Raw genomic sequence first — 22,600 nt, 5'->3', positions numbered from 1 at the left:
AGCCATCACACACTGTCCAGGACACCAAAAAGCTCGAGATGTTGTGGCTAAAGGAAATCAAATGGCAGACCTAACCGCTAAACAGGCGGCTCAGGGAGCAATGATCCTGGCAGTCAAAGAGCCTAAAGATTATTATGGCATCAGTGAAACCAACTTTAGGTACACCCCCAAGGACTATCAAGTTATGGGAAAATTAGGACTGGTAAAGAAAACCCCATATGGAGCAGTAGGGACAGAAGGAGGAAAACTAGTCCTCCCACAAAAAGAAGGGCACAAGTATGTTACCAACTTACATTACCCAACCCACCTGGGGGCCAAGAAACTAAAATGTGGTTAGGTCCTCCAACTATTATGTTATAGGACTCTCTGACTTGGCAGAAGAAGTAGTCAAAGCTGCAAGGCCTATGCTATGACTAATGCAGGACACTCCATATATAATCCTGGGAAGAGGCTCAGGGGCAACTGGCCTGGGGCCTACTGGGAGGAAGATTTTACAGAAATAAAGCCAGCAGGATATGGTAACAAGTACTTATTAGTTTTTATAGATACTTTTTCAGTCTGGGTAGAAGCTTTTCCTACCAGGACAGAGACAGCCAATGTGGTGGCTAAGATCATAGAAGAAATCTTCCTGAGGTTTTGGATACTCAGAGTAATCGGGTCTGATAATGAACCTGCCTTTGTTGCCCAGGTAAGTCAGGGACTGGCTACCCAACTGGGGATCAATTGGAAATTACATTGTGCTTACTGACCCCGGAGCTCAGGTCAGGTAGAAAGGATGAATAGAACCCTAAAAGAGACCCTGATAAAATTGGCCCTTGAGATTGGTGGGAATGATTGGACAGCCCTCCTTCCCTTTACCCTATTCCAGGTTCGGATCTCCCCAGGGCGATTTAAACTCACCCCTTATGAGATCTTATGTGGAGAACGGCCACCGCTCACTGAGCCGGGTAGAGTGTATAATTCCAATGCTATTCTTTCTAGACCTTTATTTGCCCACCTAAAGGCCCCTGAAATGGTGAGACACCAGATCTGGGAACAACTGAAAGAAGTATGCATCTCTGCCTGGATCCACACCTCCCACGTGAAGCAAGCTCCTGAACTACCCAAATTGCAGTATCCAGGGCTTTTAACAATACTACCAGTCAGGAGGCTTGTGTTTGGGGGACTAATCATAGGCTGACTCTTACCGAGGTTATGTAATGAGACTCTTAAGAGCCCTAAGACTCCTGACACCAGGTACTTGGTTCCTGGTTTAGATAAATGGTGGGTTTGTAATACAGGCCTGACACCTTGCATGTCGACATCGGTTTCTAATGACACCAAAGATTACTGTGTGCTTGTCCAACTGGTACCTAGGGTCTTTTATCATCCAGCTAACATGCTTGAAGACGAGTTTGACAAGCACACAACTCTCTTTGGATGAGAACCTATTTCTCTGATATTAGCAGTAATCCTGGGCCTCGGGGTAGCTGCCCTAATACAGGCCCCTCAGTGCTTTAATGAATTAAAGCTAATTACCTTCATTAGAGACGGAATAAGTGCTGTTCAGATTTTGATGTTACACCACCAATATTGCGCTTTACAAGATCAAGAAGATACTGAAATCTAGTTCTATGAATAGAACTAGGTACTAGAAGAAGTGGAGAGATGAAAGACCTAGATAAATCCAGACCTCTCTAGCAGAAAAAAAAAATAGAGCCAAAAATCTAATCAGGGAAAGAAGAATCAAAAATCTAGATTAGCCATTTCAGTGACTGTGTTTCAGGAACTAGCTGAAGATAAAGTTAGATTATAATCTTGAGAATAATCTTGAGAAACAGGGAGTTACCCCCTTGTGATTATCACTGGTATTTTTGAAAATTTTCAATGATCACTGGTACTTTTGGGATTTTATGATTTCTTCCCTTAAATACCCCTTCTCCCAGCTACTGGGGTTGAACTCTCTACCGCTGCGTGGGAAATGAGTTTCGGCCCCAGTGCACTGGTTCCTGTCCTGTCAATAAACCTTGTGTGATTGCATCAAGGACAGTCTCTCGTGAGTTCCTGGGGGTTCGTGTTATCCTGAGACTTGAATAAGAGTCTCCCTGCTCCAGAGGTCTTTCAGGCAGACAGGCTGAGCCATGCGGGGATCCTGGACATGGACCATTTTCCAACTCCCTTTTCACTGCATTGCTGCATACAACACTGGCCACAGATGGTAAGGTTCCTTCTTCCAGGTTAGCTTTGGCTGACATTCACCTCTGGCAGTTCCTCAGGGCTGAGGACTGGGATCTTGTTTCTCATCTCTGAGTGTTGTCCTTTGGGCTACTCTGCCCTGATCTCCAACCCCTGCACCTTAGAGTGGCCCAAACCTCCCTCTGTCTAAGGACTTTTGCAGATAAGTTGGCCATTGGGTCTCATTTATTTTCTCTCTTTTAACCTCAGCTATGGGAAATGGCTTAAGTACCCCTTAGATAACAACCTAAAGTGGTCGCCTAATGGCAGACCTCAACATGAGAGCTTTCTAATTTCTGTCAGCAAACAGGTAGATGGGAAAGTTTCTATACATGAAGCCATGCTAAACTCTACCTCACCAGCATCTCCTGCATATCCACTCTTCCTTCCATCGTTCCACCTTCCACCATGGCTAAGCCTGTCTGAGATGGAATCTGTCTACCTGTCCTGGCAATGCTGAAGAATTTTTCTGTTTATTTTGTGTATGAAAGAATGTGTGAATGAATGTGAAAAGTGATTCTGTTCTAAATGTATGTTTTATATATCCTATATGTCCCTCTTGTTATTCCTATATATTTAAAATTCCCACAGCTTCTCCATGCTTTGCTCTACATGATGGCCACCATTTTGACTAAAGGCAAGGATGGCAGACCAGATGACCTTAGCGCCATCTTTGCTATGGGCAATCACATGACCGCCACTATCTTAAATAATGTCAGATCAGATGACCTAACTATGGCCACAGCTGCCAGCAGCTCTCCAGGCTCACTGGGACCCCAGCCAACTGCCTGCTCTGCCTGTAGCTGAATCTGTTCTCTACCACCTGCTAAAAAACTGCAACTTTCTTTTTGTCTTTCTCCCTTTAAATGCCCTGTTTGCTTTAACAAAGAGATAGTCAGATAAAGAGACAACATATCTCTCTGGTATGGGAAGTCTTTTAGTAACTAAACATTTAAATGCCAGTGTGATGCCCTGTCACCTGGGTACTCTGTCCTCTTAAGAGACAAGCTCTGCCCACTTCCAGTCTCCCTCTGCTCACTGAGGCAAGCCTACCTGCCTCCCACCTCTCTCTCTTCTTTCTCCATCTATTTCTCTCTTTCTCCTATATCTCCCCTACCCTTATATCTTCCCAATCCCCACTAAATAAACTCTCCATGCACAAGCTCTCTCTTCATGGTATATCTGTCTGTCCCTTACCGGCCTGTGGTCCCCCATACCAGCAGGGTCACCTGCACTGTAAATCCTTACAATTATAGTTAAGAAACTACTGAATGAATCTTAGAAGCGGCTTTGGATTTTTAAACATCGTTGAGACTGTGATAGACTATGGGGACTTTAAATTTGTGCTGGAAGCATTTTGCATTATGATAGAGCTATAAGCCTATGGAGACCAATGAGAAGAATGTCTACCACATGGTAGTTTGAATGAAAACAACCACTTGGCTCATAGGGAATGGCACTATTAGGAGGTGTGGTCTTGTGGAAGGAGGTGTGGCCTTGTTGGAGAGAGTGTGCCACTGAAGGTGGGTTTTGAGGTTTTAGAAGCTCAAGTTAGGCCTACTGCCTCACTGTATCTTCCTGCTGCCTGAGGTTCCAGATGCAGAACTTTACCTCTCTACTACCATGTCTGCCCGCATGCTACCACGATTCCTGCCATGACGATAATGGACTAAACCTCTGACCTGTAAGCCAGCCCCAATTAAATGTTTTTCCTTTAATAAGAGTTGCCATGGTCATGGTGACTCTGCACAGCAACAGAATCCCTAACTAAGACAGGTGTCTTCTTTATACTACCTCCCCATCCCCATTGCACCCACTGATGGCTTCTTCTATCTCCTCACCTTCTATTTTCTTCTCACTGTCTCACTCTCTCAATTGTTCTCAAATCTGAAGTATTCTAAGCAAACTTTGAACTAAAAATGAAGCTTGATCTATGTCTAGAGTCACTATTAATGTTGACTTACTTTATGTGTTACAGTTTGAAAGCTAGAATAAATCAGTCAAGTTATTGGGGACAGGCTGGCGATGGGGTCTATACTGGGTTGCAATTGACCTTATCACATCACCACAATTCCAAGCTCACCCCAGTTCCTCACTCTCCTTACTCTGCCCATTTCTGTATACTCCCTAGCCTCCTCTGCTTCCTACTTTCCATGATCCTTGTACTTACTGGCTGATTTTCTTAAACTCTACTGATAAATCTTAAAATTCTCAAGCAAAATTGGCATTTCTAAATGAATTTTGTTTGATTACGTTATTAAGAGTCACAGGTATGTAGTAATAAGAGCAGCGGGGCTGCGTTCCCAGCACCCCGGCTGCCTGCTCGGCTAGCTTATGCTTGGCCCTTTAGCTCTAGCACTTACAGGCTAATTCTCACATCCCGATCAACCCATCTCTAATAATCTGTGAGAACCGGTCTTACCGGGAAGATTCTAGCCTAGTCCATCCTGGGTCGGAGCTTCATGCTGGGAGCGGGGCATGGCATCTCTCTCAGGCGTCTGCTCCCGAGAGGAGAGCTGTCAAGTCTGACCTCACTTCCTCTTCCTCCCAGCATTTTGTTCTGTTTACTCCACCCACAGGGCCAAGCAGTTTCTTTACTGGTTAACCAATGAAATCAACAGATTGATATATGACACTCCCACATCACGTGTAGCTTTAATTTTTATGTTAAAGTTTGGCGGCTAGTGTGTATAGGTTGTGTGATTGGTGGGTTTATAACTAACCTCATCTTATGCTCCTTCCGCCCACTCACTCACTCTCTTCTCCCATGCCCCACCCCTTTTGCTTACATTCACTTACCCCTCACTGCCTACACTCCCTGTTACCCTTCCCTTTCAACTTAATGCTTTAAAAATATTTATATCAAATACAAATTTTTTTATATAACTTTATACAAAAACCTCGGATGTGTATGTGTGAGATGCCTTTGTGTGTGAGTCTGGGCACATATATTCCAGGGATCTGAACTTACATCTTCAAGCTTGCAGAGTAGTCTGTATCCTCTGCACCACCTCTCCAGTCCCTGTTTATTTTTTTGTCACTGTAATATATTAGCTATCCTGGAGGATCCTGAGTGTTTTACTGTGTATGGTTGATGGACCCTTTATACATTACCCTATTCCGCATTCACTCTTGTCTCCCCCACCCTATCTTCTTGTGACACCCCCACTACTTGTTTCTCCAATGAAAAGATCCATAATTTTATGTAATACTTATATTAAAAGCTATTGTTTCCCCACAGTCAAGCCCTGGGATGAGCTCCTGGACTTTAGTTGAAGAGGGAGGAAGGATCATATGAACAAAGAGGTCAAGAACATGATGACAGCTGACCTGAGCTAGTGAGGAGATCATGGACAATGGACTGCCAGCTGCACGGGACAGAACTAAATCCTCTGAATATGGGTGACAGTTATGTGGCATGATCTATGGGGAGGGGGTTCTGGTAGTGGCACCAGGACCTATGCCAGGTACACGAGCTGGCTTTTTGAAGCCCATTCCCTATGGTGGGATGCCATGATCAACCCTGATACAGGGGGGAGTGGCTTGGCCCTGCCAGATCTTGTTGATTCCCCAAGCAAGGCCTTACCCTCTCCGAGGAGTGGATGGGGGATGGGAAGGGGAAGAGAGATGGGAGAGGGGAGGGGAGGGGAGGGAGGAAGAAATGGGGCTGGTATGTAAAATGAAAAGTATTTTTTTAATAAAAAAAAAGGGTGGAAAGCTGTCTTTTCTTACATCACTGACATTTGTTGCTAGGTTTATTATTCCATATGTTAATATTTTGCAGTTGGAATATGTTAATTTATTTTCTGGGGCATTCTGGGTACATGATTGGTACTGCACTGTGTGTGACTGATATCTTCTTTATATATCAGTCCCCTCTCAGACTCATCCCTTGGTACCCCCTCCATCCCTCCGCCCTTTATGCCCATCTACCCTCCCCATCACATTCTCTACTGTCCTACTTCCCTTTACTCCTACTGATAAAGCTGAAGCATTCAAAGAAAATTGATACTAAAATAGATTTATTAACTCATTAAAGATACTATTATTAATATATTTATTATTGTATGTTGCTTTTTGGTGTAGTAGGTTGACTGTCATTGGTCCTTAGTTGTGTGATTGACATTTGTTATGCATCCTCATCCTCTCCTTTCCCACTGTCCACCTTTCCAATTCTCTTTTTCCTACCCCTACACTGTTTTCTCTCTTTCACTCTTCCACTTATTGATAACTTTAAAATATATTAATTAATATTAAATATGTATAATCAATGAAGTCATTATTGATGACTTAATTATTAATATGTTAATAGCCTGCAACTGCAGTATACTTATTGTCTTGGAGGCTGTGAATATACAATTGATCTGGACTGTGATTGATGTGTTCCTTAGATACCCTCGCATCTCAATGTCACATCCAGTCCCACCTCTCACTTTCCCCACCCTTCTCTCTTCTCCCTCCCCTCCTTTCTCCCTATTATACTCTCCTCCTTACTCTAATAAATAAGCCTCAACTATTCCAGTGTTGATACTAAAGATAAGATTTATTATGTCATAGGAGAAACTGATTTCTTTACTATTCATGGTATTGTTTCTTACATGATAATGTAAAATCAGGTAACATCCTTGGGCATTCTGGTTATCTTGACCCTGGGTTGTGTGATTGACATTTTTTTAAAACATAACAATCCTCTCCTCAATTCATCCCATTCCTAATCTTCTCTCTCTCTTTTTTTTTATTTTTTTATTTTTAATATTTGTTTTTATCTTTTGTGGGTTTTTTTAATATTTATTTATTTATTATGTATACAATATTCTGTCTGTGTATATGCCTGCAGGCCAGAAGACGGCACCAGACCCCATTACAGATGGTTGTGAGCCACCATGTGGTTGCTGGGAATTGAACTCAGGACCTTTAGGAAGAGCAGGCAGTGCTCTTAACCTCTGAGCCATCTCTCCAGCCCCCTGATCTTCTCTCTTTACTTCATTACTCTCCCCAACTCTCCTCAGTGTCCCTCCATCTCCACTCTAATTCATTTCAAGTATTCCATTTAATAATGTTTTATGATGATGAAAGTCACTATTAATTGTTGGCCTTATCACATCTGCTAATATTTTTCAGCAGGAATTCAGCTGATCCCTTGGGTGTTCTAGGCATATAATTGATAATGAGTTATGTGATTGGTATTCTTTATGCACCGTCCCCATTCCAAAGCCACACCCAACCCCAACCTCTCTTCGTGCCCTTCAGTCCCCACATTCACCCTGCTTTCTGCCCCCAAATGTTCCCCTACTCTCCCTCCCTCTCCATTTATTTTGTATGAGGAGGGGGGAACACCATTGTCCCACTTTGAGCTTATGGAGGTCAAAGGTCAGCTAGTAGGTACTCGTCTTCTTCTTCCACCAGGAGGGGTCCAGAGATCCAATCCAGGTTGTCCAACTTGGCAGCAAGCAACCTTATCTGTTGAGCCATCTTGCTGGCCCCCAATTCCACTTAAGTAAGTCCTAATTATTTCAAGTACTATTAGTATTGGGGTTTATTATGTCCATGGGCTTGATTTTATTTGGTGACTCTGTTACCACAGATACTCATGTTTTGCATCTGGAACATGGAAGTTGATTTCCTTGCATGTTCTTGGCGATATTGCTACAGGGTTGTATGAGTGGGACTGACATGCTCCTTACCCACCACCCGCCCTACAGGATTACTAATGCCACACCTTTACTCTTCCTTCTGTTCTTCCTTCCCCGTATCTCAAGAACACCAGTCATATCGAATTATACCCGTGTTATGTCACTGGAATTACCATTAATTGGTGCGTTTGCATGTTAGTCTTTTGCTCCTAGAATACACTTATTTCCTGGGGTATTCTTGGTGTATTATTACTAGGCTCTGTGATTGATGTATTCTTCATATAAAACCCCATTCCAAATTTACTCAACTTGTACCCCTCCTGTCACCACTTCCCATCCCCCACTCTGCCTTGTGATCCTATTTGCCCATCCTCCACTTATAAATCTCAGTTGTTCCAAGAAGTACGTCCACTAAGGTCATGTCATTGTAATCGCTATGGATCGGTTGCTTCCTACACATGCACTTTATAAGCGGAATAATGTGGTTTGCTGGGGTAGTCTGGGTCCATCATTGATAAGAGTCTATGACTGGTACGCTGGTACGTTGCATGGCACGTACGTCATCCTCCACCCTCCTGCCCCATCTCCCATTCTTCTACCCTTGTTCTTCTTCCCTTTCATTCTCAGAGGTCCCACCCCCTCTAATATGTTAATAAATCAAGTATTCCAAGTCACATGGAGATTAATGATTATGTCGCTGGAGTTGCTGTGAGGTGAATAGTTGGCTAATGTCACAGCTGGAATGAACTAGTCGATATCTTGGAGTATTCTGGGTATATTATTAATGAACTGTGTGACCGATTGATATATTATTAATGATGAACCGTGTGACCGATTGCTTATATGCCATCCCTATCCCAAACATCTTCCGAACCCCACCCTTCCCCACCCTCTTTTCCCATTTGCCCCCCCCCCACAACCCCTTTACTTCCTAGTTCCCACCGGTTATCACTCCGGACCCACCCACTGCTCCTCCCTCCATTCTTGATGCTGGGTGGGCGCTGAAATGATCAGGACACAATTTGCCTTAACCACTAAGTCTTTATTTATTGAATTTTTATTGTAACATCAATATAGTAAAGAGAATACAGTAATATAGTTTGAAGGGTGGGGTTGGGAAGGGGAAGGGAAGAAGGGGTGGGGTTAGGGAGGGGAGGGGAGGAGGGCTACTGACAAGGAAAGAACAAGAGATTTTATTCATCACATTCTTATAATTGCCATGAATATTTTTCATTCAGCATTACAAGTTTTATTCCAGAAACAGTTTCCCAAATATGCCTCTCAAAGTTTTACTCACAATCGATCCCTGGAGATAATTCCTGGGCCTTTATTAGACTGATCTAATCATCTTTGAACTTTCACTAGAATTCTATCCATGTCTAATTCACTCATAGAATGTTGATTTCCCTGCAGTTCCCTCAGAGTAGAGTTTTAAAGGTAAAATTGTAGGGAGGGGTAAGAGGGACAAATAAGTACACTGGTCCACTTATTGTTATCTTATCCTATCTTATCCTAACTTATCCTAACTTATCCTATCTTATCCTAACTTATCCTATCTTATCCTAACTTATCCTATCTTATCCTAACTTATCCTATCTTATCCTAACTTATCCTATTTTATCCTATCTTATCCTAACTTATCCTAACTTATCCTATTTTATCCTATCTTATCCTAACTTATCCTAACTTACCCACCCACCTAAGATTACTTAATAATCCCTCCCAGCCTAAAATTCTTAATGACTATGTGTCCCCTATTAATTGACTATAGAAAAAAAAAAGAAAAACAATACAATGTTCAAGACCAACTCAAAAATGTTCTACAATCTGAAACAACCAAAAGCTTCCATTCTCATCAGATGCATGTTCCCTCTCCAGCTGAATATGTAGCGTGGTTCCTGCAGACTCTTCTCTTCCGCAGGTGGTCCTTCATGAATGTTCAGGCCTCTCCAACAGGGTGCTCTCCATTGCCAATCTCGGAACTGTGTGGGATGCGGGATGCTGATGATGCGCGACAACCAGATCAGTTCAGGAGTCCAAGAGGTACCTGCAAACTTAAACACAACCCTAGACGACACCATACAGATGCCCCTCTCAAATCAGCAACTCAGCCAAATGCCTCCTGGTTCAAACCAAACTAACTGACCCTTCATGATGTTAATGAAAAATTAAAATTTGGGCCCACAGCCAATTAGTTAATTTTGTCAGTTTGTATTCTCCTCCTTTTCCAACTTATCTTTCCTTCCTAATAAATGAATAAGGGCATTTTTGTTGGAAATGCCAAATAAAAGAAAAAAAAGGAACATTTAATGTAAATTTGATCAACAGAAGAAAAACAAAAAGAAACTTAACAACTTAACAAACTAAAAGGAAACTTAACAAAATTCCAGTAAATTGAAGAGTACTTATCCTTAACACCTAACCCTTATAGCTAGTATATAGGAATAGGGCATAGTACACACTGCCAAAAGTCATTAAGCAAGCTTCAAAGAACAATCCAGTGTGTGTCAGGGCTGTGGTCTGTGAGCTGTGGGCCCACACCAGCATGTTCTCCCTGACTGTCGTGGTCAGCTTCTCCAGATATCTGCTTGCAGTGGTGGCAAATGTCCGTGTGTCTATGCCAGGGCTGCAGAAAATGGCCCATTTCTAGGCACTCTGCAGCTTGAAGATCAAATCAATTAAAACGCATGAAGGATGAAACTGAGTTCTGAGGTAAACTGAAGTGACGCTTCACAAAAATCAGAAGCACAAATGCACCATTTAAAAGTAATTAATGTAAAACATGATGACTGGCAAGCTGTCTGGTCCCACTGAACAGGAATCAATAGTCAATCAGGGTTCCTCCAGTTGTATATCTTTTTTTGTGAATTTTAAAGGCCCAATTAATAGAATTTAGATTGTATGTGTACTTCCTAATTCAATGGAAACTCTGAAAGCATAGCCAACACTTGAAAACAAAATGTGTAAAAAAAAAAATCTACTAAACTACTTAAACATGCAAGGGTAGGGGAGAGATGATGTTGATGGAAAAGGAAACTTCACCGTGAAGACAAAAAAACCATGCTGTGTCCTACTGCTCAAACTGAACTAGAGACTGAGTCTCAGCAGTCAGGCAGGAGGGTGACAAATCCTGCAGCAGGGTGAATGGCAGCCGTAGAGAATCAAACAAAAAGAAAGAGGTTAGACAAATGGAGTTTGAAGTCGGCGAAGTTCCGGCGGGTGCAGCACGCTAATCACGGAAGCCTTTCACGCTGCACCAGAAAGTCTGGCTTCCTTCATAAGGTGCCCGTCCTAGGATGCGGGCAGGTCGTGTCCTTCCTCCTCCTCTCCTCCCCTCTGTAAGAAACCAGCAGGTCCTGTGTTTGCGTCAGCTTCTCTGGAAAGAAATTAGCCAGTCTGCAATTGAGATGTCAGATTACTAACTGGCAGTCAAGATGGAAAACTGACGTCAGCCCTGCGTGCCTTTGTGCCTCAGGTGGTCTGAAGATCCAGTAGCACACAGTCATTGATTGAGAAGCTGCACAGGTCAAAGTTGAGGGCAGAGACACTCCGAAGGTCACGACAGTCTTTACAAGGTACCGTAGGATGGAGGTGGTGGAGGTGGCGGTGGAGGTGGCGGCGGCGGAGGTGGCGGCGGCGGCGGAGGATACTGGGGTACCGGATGAGGATGATGGCGGTACCAATGTGGACACCAGGTGATCACAACAGGGGTGAGGATCATTCTTCCATGTATATCTCGTCCCACTGGGTGCCATGCAAACATCACCTGATGACCTGCGTAGGCATAGACAGGGATATGGTGATGATGGTGGTGGTACCCGTGAATGTGAGGGACAAATTCACCATAGGTTGCCAGGTGTGCATGGTCTGCCATGTTTGGAAGAGTCATGCGAACGTACTGATTTTGGACTGTGCAGTTGTGTGGAGCTCTGCAATTGTACGTGACTTGGAGTTTCCACCCTCTCTTCACTTGCAGGACCTGGGCTCCGTTGGGAGCGACGGTCGGAATCATGAGTCCATTCTTCACGTTCCTGTCCACGAATTCTCGCAGGGCAGCCATTTCCGATTCAGTCAACGAGTACACATGTCCACTGGGAACGCCGTGAGCTCCAGGGGTCATCTCTATGTGGGGGTCAACCAGCCGGTGACCCGGGTAGACGTGCTCATCCACAGGTGTGTACACATTCTGGACGTAGTAATACCTCACAGGGTGGACAACTCTGTATCCATCCACGTGGTAGAAGAACGGTGGGTGTGGAGGATAAGGTGGCAGCAGCAGAGCAGGAGGTATCTGGGAGTACACCCGGCAGTGAGATCGGCAGTAATCAGAGTTGAAGGCGATGGAGCGAGTGCTCCAGGTAATGTAAGGGTCATGTATGCTCAGCCAACGAATTCCCAGGACAATGGGAAAGAACGGAGACTGAGTCACATCAAAAGACAGTAGTTCTCGGTGGTCACCCAGGTCAACAATCAGGTGGTGTGTTTCTAGAACAATTGGGCCCGAGGCTATAGGATGCCCATCTATCGCTTCCACCATGATTGGCCACTCTTTGATTCTTAGAGGAATCCCATTTTGGATGACGAAGTCTTGATCGATGAAGTTGCCAGATGCGCCAGAATCAATCATAGCTCGGACAAACAGGGTGGGTCGGCCCGGGATATGGATCTGGAGCATCACTTGCAGGTGCGGAGTCGAAGCCTCGGGGGGTGGGGACCTTATTCTGTCTGGCCCGGTCGCTGAAGGTCCCTCTACAGCGGGGCCGGGGAGTTTCCCGACGGTGAATTTTTGGAGGCCTTCGCTGGACAGTTATCAGCGTAGTGGCCTCCACTGCCGCAGTATAGACATAAGTTCAGTTTGCGGCGTCTTTCTTTTTCTTCCTGGGTCAGGCGCATGCGGGCACCTCCCACAGGCTCAGTAGGATCAGACTGGCGGTTCTGAGGCATCACCAGGGCCCTGGGTGGATCAGGTCGAGGCTTGCGAGCAGCAGCAGCAGCAGCAGCAGCAGCGCGGGCCTGTCTTCTCTCAATGTGAATGGATAGACTGATCAGAGCAGAGAGGGTGTTTGGGAGCTCGTGGCGAGACACCTCCTCACGAATTTCGTCGCTGAGGCCTTCAAGGAACTGGTCAATTAGAGCCTGCTCATTCCAATCCAGATCCTCGGCCACCATCTGGAATGAGTTGGCGTACTCGCCAACAGATCCCAAGCCCTGGCGCAGACGTCTGATCTTGCGTTTGGCAGCTTCACGTCTCTGAGGGTCTTCAAAGACTTGCTTCAACTCCATCATAAAGGCACGGTAGTTGTTCATCAGGTAACTGGCTCGTTCCAGTTTAATAGAAGCCCAGCGGGCGGCTCGGCCGGTCAGCATGCTTGTCACGAAGCATACACGGATACGATCAGCAGAGAAATCTCTGTTGCTCCTCTCCATGAAGGTCTGGCACTGGGCAATGAAGTAATTCAGATTGTCAGGGTTGCCATCAAACTTCTCAGGAAGGAATTCAAGGCAGTCGTCGTCAAAGAAGATGGTTGGAGCAGCGGCCGCTGCAGCACCCTGGAGCGCAAGGTCATCGTCATTGTCGTCTAGGCGGAACCGGAAGTGAATGTGTTGAGGTTCGGGCTCAACTTCGAATTCCACGTGATCGCGAAGGTTGCGAAAGCTGCGAAGGTTGCGAAGGCTGCGAAGGCTGCGAGGGCTGCGAGGGCTGCGAGGGCTGCGCAGATTGCCGAAATTGCCGAAATGGCCGAAACTGCCGAAATTGCCGAAATTGCCGAAATTGCCATTCTGGCCTGGGAAGAGCTCCACCTGGGTGTGCAGGCTGTTGTTCCTCATGGTCGGTCTGACCACCTGTTGATCTCTGAAGCCGTTGTTGCTCTCTCCAGAGATCTCACCATGGCGGCGGCGGCGGCGCTGGTGGTTGTTGTTGGGGCTCTTGGGCTTGTTGTTGTTGTTGTTGTTGTTGGGGGGAGGAGGAGGAGGAGGGGGGCGGGCAGTCGAAACCCCCGGTAGCCATGGTGGTGGTAGGAGGGGACCTCCCAGGTGTTGCCTCACTCTGGGGAGGGTGCCCTGGATTCTGGGCCCTTCGTGGTCGGCGTCTCCTCCGGGTCCTCAAAACACGCTTATTCCTGTAAATGAGAGCAAAAGCATCCATTCAACATATACATTCAAAGCAGTCGCTATAAACAATATAAAAACAATATTATAAATATGTAAACAATATAAAAATATCTATTGATAATTAACAGAACACACGCCCTCAAAGGGGGATGAAGGAATCACTCACAAAATAATAGAAAGCACACCACCTCTTGATGTCCAGACATCCAAATGCCTGTTCTCCTAAAAAAGCCACCTGCTCCTTATAATTAATACACGACCTTTATCAGAAGCACACTCATCTTTCCAGGCTATAAAGGACAGTACACAATCATAAACAACTCCATTTGAATGGAGGTTACACAGCAAGAAAGTTCCAAGGCAAAGATAAATAGGAAGTGAATTATGCAAAATAACTTCTAATTATGCAAATAATCCCAACACCACACCTTTTATTAATAAGGGTGTTAGGAAAATAATAACTAATACTCTAATCAATAACAATCCACACACACAAAAGACGTGGGTATAAGAACCACAATGCCTGTACTCATCAGCTCTGAAGAAATGAAGTACACACTTGGCCAAAGGTCACAACAGAGGTGCACACTTAACACCGAAGGTCTAATTATAAAGTCGACCAACCACTATCACAAACACAAGGCTGTCTAATTGCTTTTATGACCACATGTTAATGTCCTCAGAATTGTCTATGGGACAGAAAAGGCAATGAACAGTACAAAGGGATGTCAGTTTACCTTATTAAGCAATCATTAATCAAATATTAATTGATGCCTCCTAAAAAGAAATAGATTATACAATAGGACATCTTTTCTTAATGATGCCTGATAATACAACAAATTTAATTATGACTTAATTAAATAATGCAGGTATAAATCACTGAATTATACCTGTTAATTAGTTAATAAGGTTATTAATTTTTAAAAAGGTAACTTTCTTATAAGCGGGAAGGGGCTGTAATTATAGCAGCTTGGTCACCCAGAATTACAGATAATTAAAAATATACTTTATTATGTTTATTAATTAAAATTATTCAAAGAAATGCAGAAGTTTATTTATACTACAGGTCACCGGTGCAGTCTTTAGTTTTTAATTGAGATTTCTGTAGGGCCCACCCACAGGCTTCTAAATTTAAGGTGGGATAGGCCTGGACTCCAAAAAGATGAGTGGATGTGGGAGGGGGGAAGAGTTGAAATGTTTTCATAATGAGGGTAGTGATAACCATGGGACACTGTCTACTTGTGTACTTCCTAAAAAAAAAAGTTAAGTACAATTAGATAATTATGGATTCATAAGGATCTCAAATCTCAAATTAAGACAATTAAAGTAGTTATAGTAAAGAATAAGATATTAAAGTTTTACAAACTTTGAAATTGGACAGTCTAGCAAACTTTTTAAAAAGTTTAACTAAGTTTACTGAAGTTAAAAAAAAACTTTTTAAAAGTTTGAACTACAAACAACTTTTTAAGTTTAAAGCCTGAAACTTCAGAAAGTTTTGAAGTTCTGTTTTCAAAAGTTTGAACTTTTTAATAGTTACAAACTTTTAATTTAAAAAGTTCAATGAAAGTTTAATGACATAAAGTTTAAATAAACAAAAGTTTAAAAATAAGTTATTTTTCTCTGACCAATCAAGGTGAAAATGGGCACTATTAAATTCTATGAAACAAACAAAGATTTAAAAATGTTAATTAGAAAAGTTGGGTGGAAAGCAGCTAATATTTTATTCAATAGAATATTTTTTAAAAAGAGGAAAACTGTCATCCCACATGACACCTGTTCATCACCCTTGTCCAATCCCTCTGCTTTCCCCCTCCCATCTCTTAGGCCCCTCCCCTGCTATGTCCAATCCCCCTGCTTTCCCCCCTCCCATCTTTTAGACCCCTCCCCTGCTACAACCACCTGCAGCCATTTTCCCTTTATCCCAAGCCGACCTGTGGCCTCTCCAGTGAGTAGAACACACAAGGTCCTTAAAGGACAGGGAACAGTGTGCCATTTTAACAGGTTTAACACTTCTACTTAATCACTTTAAACAGATAACTGATAATATTCAAGTTTTTAAAAGTTAGAAGACACCTTGACCTGTGGCATTCCCAATTCTTTAAAGACAAGTATATTAGTGACAAAGACCATAGTCAAAACAAAGCAATATTTTTTAATTAAATTGCTTTAATCTCTCCTCAAAAAAAAAAAAAAAAACACTGGTCAGGTGACTAAAGTGTGACTTCTGTCATCTAGAAAATAACAATTTCAAAACAGAAGTTAAAAACTTCCTTAAGATGGTCTCAGCATGGCTTGGTGTGGCCTAACCCAGGTCAGGAAGGTACACAACCAAACGGGGTGGGCTTTACTGAAGCCAAGTCTGGTGGGCATTAACACTTACAAAAGACAATTCATTGTAGGACAGAAATTGCATTAGCAAATCAGCAATCAATACGCCATTTTTATTGATATTGCAAAATATCTCATTGTTTGTAAAAGATAATTTAAAAAGAGACTTGAGTTAAGGAAATGGGGGAGGGGCTGTACCCCTATACCTTGGAGAAGTGTGCACCTCCCACCAGGATACTCAGGGGGGCTGCACCCGGGCACCTTGGAGAAGTGTGCCCCTCCCACGAGGATACTCAGGGGGGCTGCACCCGGGCACCTTGGAGAAGTGTGCCCCTCCCACCAGGATACTCAGGGGGGCTGCACCCAGGCACCTTGGAGAAGTGTGCCCCTCCCACCAGGATACTCAGGGGGGCTGCACCCGGGCACCTTGGAGAAGTGTGCCCCTCCCACCAGGATACTCAGGGGGGCTGCACCCGTGCACCTTGGAGAAGTGTGCCCCTCCCACCAGGATACTCAGGGGGGCTGCACCTGGGCACCTTAGAGAAGTGTGCCCCTCCCACGAGGATACTCAGGGGGGCTGCACCCGGGCACCTTGGAGAAGTGTGCCCCTCCTACCAGGATACTCAGGGGGGCTGCACCCAGGCACCTTGGAGAAGTGTGCCCCTCCCACGAGGATACTCAGGGGGGCTGCACCCGGGCACCTTGGAGAAGTGTGCCCCTCCCACCAGGATATTCAGGGGGGCTGCACCCGGGCACCTTAGAGAAGTGTGCCCCTCCCACCAGGATACTCAGGGGGGCTGCACCCGGGCACCTTGGAGAAGTGTGCCCCTCCCACCAGGATATTCAGGGGGGCTGCACCCGGGCACCTTGGAGAAGTGTGCCCCTCCCACGAGGATACTCAGGGGGGCTGCACCCGGGCACCTTGGAGAAGTGTGCCCCTCCCACCAGGATACTCAGGGGGGCTGCACCCATGCACCTTAGAGAAGTGTGCCCCTCCCACCAGGATACTCAGGGGGGCTGCACCCATGCACCTTAAAGAAGTGTGCCCCTCCCACGAGGATACTTAGGGGGGCTGCACCAAGGCACCTTAGAGAAGTGTAACCCTCCCACCAGGATATTCAGGGGGGCTGCACCCATGCACCTTAGAGAAGTGTGCCCCTCCCACGAGGATACTCAGGGGGGCTGCACCTGAGCACCTTGGAGAAGTGTGCCCCTCCCACCAGGATATTCAGGGGGGCTGCACCCAGGCACCTTGGAGAAGTGTGCCCCTCCCACGAGGATACTCAGGGGGGCTGCACTCAGGCACCTTGGAGAAGTGTGCCCCTCCCACCAGTATATTCAGGGGGGCTGGACCCGTGCACCTTAGAGAAGTGTGCCCCTCCCACCAGGATATTCAGGGGGGCTGGACCCGTGCACCTTGGAGAAGTGTGCCCCTCCCACCAGGATACTCAGGGGGGCTGCACCTGGGCACCTTGGAGAAGTGTGCCCCTCCCACCAGGATACTCAGGGGAGCTGCACCCGTGCACCTTGGAGAAGTGTGCCCCTCCCACTAGGATATTCAGGGGGGCACTTTTGGTTTTTAATAATACAGTACTAGCTAAACAAATTAATGGCCTTAATGGCTTGTGAGGTCACCACTTTAAGGTTTGTGACCTTCCCCACTCCTAGACCCTAGGCTCACCCTATTGGGGGTCTTGCATTTTTGGGGTGGGGCTCTACTGTAAAAAAGAGTATTTAATCAGAAAAGTAATAGGGCCCTGGGAAAACAGTTAAACAGTAATTATAAACAAGTAATGAAAAGTTTGAGAGCAACTGGGGCAGCACGAATTTTGACTTAATTTTAATTTGATTTATCCCTTTCAAGGGGCTAGATTAGGAGTGGGGTTTGCAGGAGCACTCCCATTCCTGAAAACTGGAAGGTCACACCAAGCAACCTGAGTCAGGGACCATCTTCACATACGATAATTACATTTTAGTCTATTTAGAAATAAATAAGTACATCTAATTATTAGGCCTTTACAATGACTTCTTCAAACTCTTCTTTCATTCCCCAAACACATCAAAGAACAATAATAGTAAATAATCTTATATAAATGTCTCATTAGGAAATGAAACACCAATAAGCAACTCTTAGTTGCTTTAAATTTTAAATGTCCTTTTCTTAGTATTATGTGAAATGCAAATTCTAATTTGCATGTATTTATTTCCAATGTTTTGAACCTCCTTAATAGGCAGATAAAATTAAGGAGGGGCATTAGGAGGGGGAGAATTGAGGGCAAGAGCCTATAACTCCCCTTAACAAAATCCTGGTTCATAGTCTGTAATATATAGAACCATTTTTCTTAATCTCTTCATTAATTAAGAGATATTTCTATTTGGCTTGTCTGTAAATTACAGATGTTTAATTAAGCCAGTTGAAACAATCTATGTCTTGTAATGTAACCACTCTGTTACATCACACAAATTTTAAATGTCAACATGTAGCATTAATAACCCACTTGCCCCAAATTTAAATTAGCTTTTTATGAAAAAAGCTAATTCCTTGGGACAGCAAATAATTAGCTTTTTATGAAAAAAGCTAATTACTTGGAATATCAAATAATTAGCTTTTTATGAAAAAAGCTAATTATTTGGAATATCAAATAATTAGCTTTTTATGAAAAAAGCTAATTATTTGGAATATAATTTTATTTCACATTATAATTACAGCTTACTTTACTGGAACTCAAAAACCCACTTTTTAAATGTGTGAGAGAGTGGCCAGCAGCTCAGTTCAGGACAGCAAAGCACCACAGGAAAAGGACCAAAAACTCAAAAGCCTGAAGGCCAGCAGCAAGACATTAATTTGCTTTTGGCCATTCAACAAACAGTTACTGAATGCCTACTATGTGCCAAGCACAGTTTACTGTATATAGGCATGTCAGTCAGAGCTAATCACCTAGAATTCTTAAAGAAAATCAAGAAACTGAAACGTTTATATGCTCACAAACTTCTTCCTCAGAGGCCAAGCCATAAACCAGTGCCACTTCAAACTCCTAAGAAACACAGTTCAAGCTGCTCCTGTTTCTGTATTCAGCAAAGCATTCAATTCCAGGAAGTCCAATGGTGTCTTGAGAAAATAATTAAATATGAAAATATTTTAAATTTAATTTTTAATTTAAAATAAATAATTGGCTTAATTGCTTTAAGGCATCAGCCAGGACTTATTAGAAGTTCCCATATCCCACTATCAGTTTTAATTGTGGGATCATTTTATTTAATAATGCAAGGCACTTATTAAAAGTGCCTATACATGCCAAGCACACTTATTATTGTTGCTAATTATTCTTATTATTCTTATATTTACTAGACACCTGTGGACAAAAATCAAAACTGCGCAACACTGAAACAGCAGGGAGGCGGGGCTGTACAGCCAGGCTCAGACAGTGTGGCGCACTTGCGCAGTGGAGGCAAACCTGCTGGGAGGGGCTGGGGCCCACACTGCGCATGCGCAGGCAGGATGAGGGGAAGGCGGGGCTCTGAGCCTCCTCAGTGGAGGAGCTCTGGGAGGAGCCAGGTGTTAGAGAGGCGGGGCATGGGCCTCAGAGGAGGAGGGCCTTGGGCTGGGCAGAGCAGGTTACATCAGAGGAGGCGGGCCTCAGGAGGGGCTGGGGAGGCCGCCTCAGAGGAGGCGGGTCCTGGGCGGGGCTGAGGAGGCCACGTCAGAGGAGGCGGGCCTCGGGAGGGCGGGGCTGGGAGGCCGCCTCAGAGGAGGCAGGCCTGGGGCAGGGCTGAGCTGGTTACGTCATTGGAGGCGGGCCCTGGGAGGTTGGCTCTATGACGTCAGCACTTGGGAGGCTGGGCCTGTGGAAGCATGTTCTGGAAAAGTGCGTGACCAGCGAGGCGCGTGGACGAGGCGCTAGGCCTCGACACCGCAGAGGCAGGCTAGGAGGGGAGGGGCAGGTCTGAGACTGGCTGCTACAGGGCTGCAGAGTGTCTGCGCGCCTCCCCCCGCCTCCCCACCTCCCCAGACTGCCCCCACCAGCTCCCAATTTCCGCGCATGGCTGCAAGAGCAAGCCACCGCCACCCCCCCCCCTCCGCCTCAAACCGCGCATGGCCGCAAGAGCAAGCCACCGCCACCCCCCCTCCGCCTCAAACCGCGCATGGCCGCAAGAGCAAGCCACCGCCACCCCCCCCCACCCCCCCCCCCGCCTCAAACCCACCCAGCAAACCAGTTTGCACAAACTGTTGCTGTAGGCCTATCTGCGCCACCAAGCCAACTGCACCGTCACCTCAATCAATCACCCCTAGACAAGGCCCATTCGGCCATCGCCAAAATCCAACACCCCTCCACGCTCCTGCCTGAGCAGGAATGGCATGGGCAGAATTTTAAACACTAATTTTTGCAACCCAGGGCTCCATTTTGCACCCCCCCCCCTACACCATCACGCAGCTAGCTGTCCTACAGAAAAACAGAAACGGGACCTGTTCCAAAACGGCGAACCGCGTTTTGTACCCCCCTCCAAGGAGAGAGTTGTACTTTCTCCCTCGTCTTTCCAAAACCACTTTTTCTGGAGCTCAAGAGTGGGCTATTGCTCTGCAGCAGTTTGTGACGCATTTGTAAATTCATTTTTTTCTTGCGCACTCGTATTGGGTTACCTTCCTACGGCTCAGAATTAAGTGCGTGAAGCACGAATCGGCCGCGGATCGCCGCGGATTGCCGCGCAGATCGCCGAGGATCGCCGCGGTCAGGGCTGATTTGTTGCGCCTGAAGCGCAAGTTTGCGCGCAAACGCGCATAAGGCGCCCATTAGTACATGGCAGAGCGCATGAAGCGCCCATTAGCACACGCTGAAGCGCAATAAGCGCCCATTGGTACATCGCAGAGCGCATGAAGCGCCCATTAGTACAGAAAAGCGCATGAAGCGCCCGTTAGTATTTCAAAGCGCATGAAGCGCCCATCCCGTCTTAGCGCATGAAGCGCCCCTTAGTAGCTCGTAGCGCATGAAGCGCCTGTTAGTTCATCGCAGCAGCGCATGAAGCGCCCGTCTGCAGCGCAAGTAGTAAAGCGCTTCTCCGTTTGTAGCGCATTGAAGCGCTGTAGAGTTGCAGAGCCGTCACTTCGCAGCAGCGCATTTCAGGAGCAGATTGCAATTCGGTCTGTAGCTCATGTGCGTCTGCAGCTCATCACCTGTCCGCAGCTCATGCGTCTACTGACCAATTCTGGACGCGGGTCGTGGACACCGAAGCCGTGAAGGCTCGCTTTCCACACTCGCGTCTCAGGATCCGGCCACTGAAGGCATGGGAAAGAAAAAAAAAGATATGCGAGGAGATATTCCGGGGCGCTACTTCATCTCCCGCAGCTCCTGAAAAAAATAAACGGGGATTGCGTGTGATCGTTAAAAAAAAAAAAAAAATCCTCACCGCATACTCACCACTCGAGGACCCCTCTGCGAAGCCGGGAAGGATGACGGGGTCCCACACCTGGCCCGCGATGGTCCACTGGGGACCGCGGTCCGGAGAAGCTCCGGACCGCAGTCGCGCAGCAGACCTCGGCGAGGCCCGGTGGACCGCCTCGGATGGGCTTCCTTCCTCAGGTCGCCGTCAGGATGCTGCTGGGTTCTTCGACACACTGGAAACGCGTGTGCCGAGAGCTCCGGACTGCCCGCCTTATATAGTCTGTTCCAAGGAGGGGGCGCCAAATCCCAGCGTGCTTCGCGGGCTTGCGGGGGCGGAGAGGGGGGGCTGCGTGGGCGGGCGCCTGGGGGGATGGGGGGTGCGGCTTGCGCTGCGCTGGCCCGCCGCTAGGGGGAGCATGGGCCCGGATGGGGGGTGCACGGGCCCGATGCCGAACCGGCCTAGCTGCGAGGAAAGAAGAAAGGGAGGGGAGGGGAGAAGCCGGCCTGGGCAGGCCAAGAATTCTATTATCGTGGTAGTGGGAGCTGGGAGACCCCTGTGCTTGGACGGGAAAGGGTCGGGGGACACGCAAGATGAGCCCCGCGACCACTGGCACGTTCTTACTGACAGGTTAGTGGCCTGCGCGCGCGACGTGGAGGATTGGGGGACCACAGGCCGTCGCCTCCCCATCCCCCCACTCGGGTTCCGGGGTACCAGGGCGCACCCAGAGGGTGCTTAGCCCCTCTCTACGCTCACTGCCCCACAGCACCCCGCTCTTCGGGCATGCTGAAGCCCACTTCCTGGGCCCGGTGGGTCCCTCCCCGGGCTTGACCCCTGGCCCTTTCTTTCTTTCGGCACCCCCACGGCCCCTCCCTGTCCAGCAGGGCAGGAATCCGGCTCCAGTTTCTACTGTGAGCACCCCTCCTCCCCCCGCA

At 46.4% G+C, this 22,600-nt stretch overlaps 2 protein-coding genes across 6 annotated transcripts in view; one reads left to right on the top strand and one right to left on the bottom strand.

Moving 5' to 3' along the window:
- Nucleotides 1–8,874: 8,874 nt before the first annotated feature.
- On the bottom strand, nt 8,875–21,962 carry Peg10 (paternally expressed 10). Its single transcript, XM_041675586.1, is given in 4 exon segments — nt 8,875–12,623; nt 12,626–13,829; nt 13,831–13,969; nt 21,693–21,962. Coding segments are annotated over 4 exon segments (2,556 nt in total). The 5' UTR covers nt 21,698–21,962; the 3' UTR covers nt 8,875–11,415.
- A 150-nt stretch (nt 21,963–22,112) lies between these two features.
- Nucleotides 22,113–22,600, top strand: part of Sgce (sarcoglycan epsilon) — a 70,851-nt gene continuing 70,363 nt past the window's right edge. For 3 of the 5 annotated variants that reach the window (XM_041675525.1, XM_041675523.1, XM_041675522.1), the window contains exon 1: nt 22,113–22,295. In XM_041675525.1, the coding sequence (XP_041531459.1) occupies nt 22,259–22,295 (37 nt within the window). In that variant the 5' untranslated portion in view covers nt 22,113–22,258. The remainder of the gene's footprint in view (nt 22,296–22,600) is intronic. The other 2 variants (XM_041675524.1, XM_041675526.1) reach the window with 2 other exon arrangements.

This window comes from Microtus oregoni, unplaced genomic scaffold (assembly GCF_018167655.1).
Source record: "Microtus oregoni isolate MIOR12 unplaced genomic scaffold, Mior012 000026F_ref0000081, whole genome shotgun sequence".
Classification (NCBI taxonomy): Eukaryota; Metazoa; Chordata; class Mammalia; order Rodentia; family Cricetidae; genus Microtus; species Microtus oregoni.
This window is presented reverse-complemented; position numbering and strand designations above follow the sequence as displayed.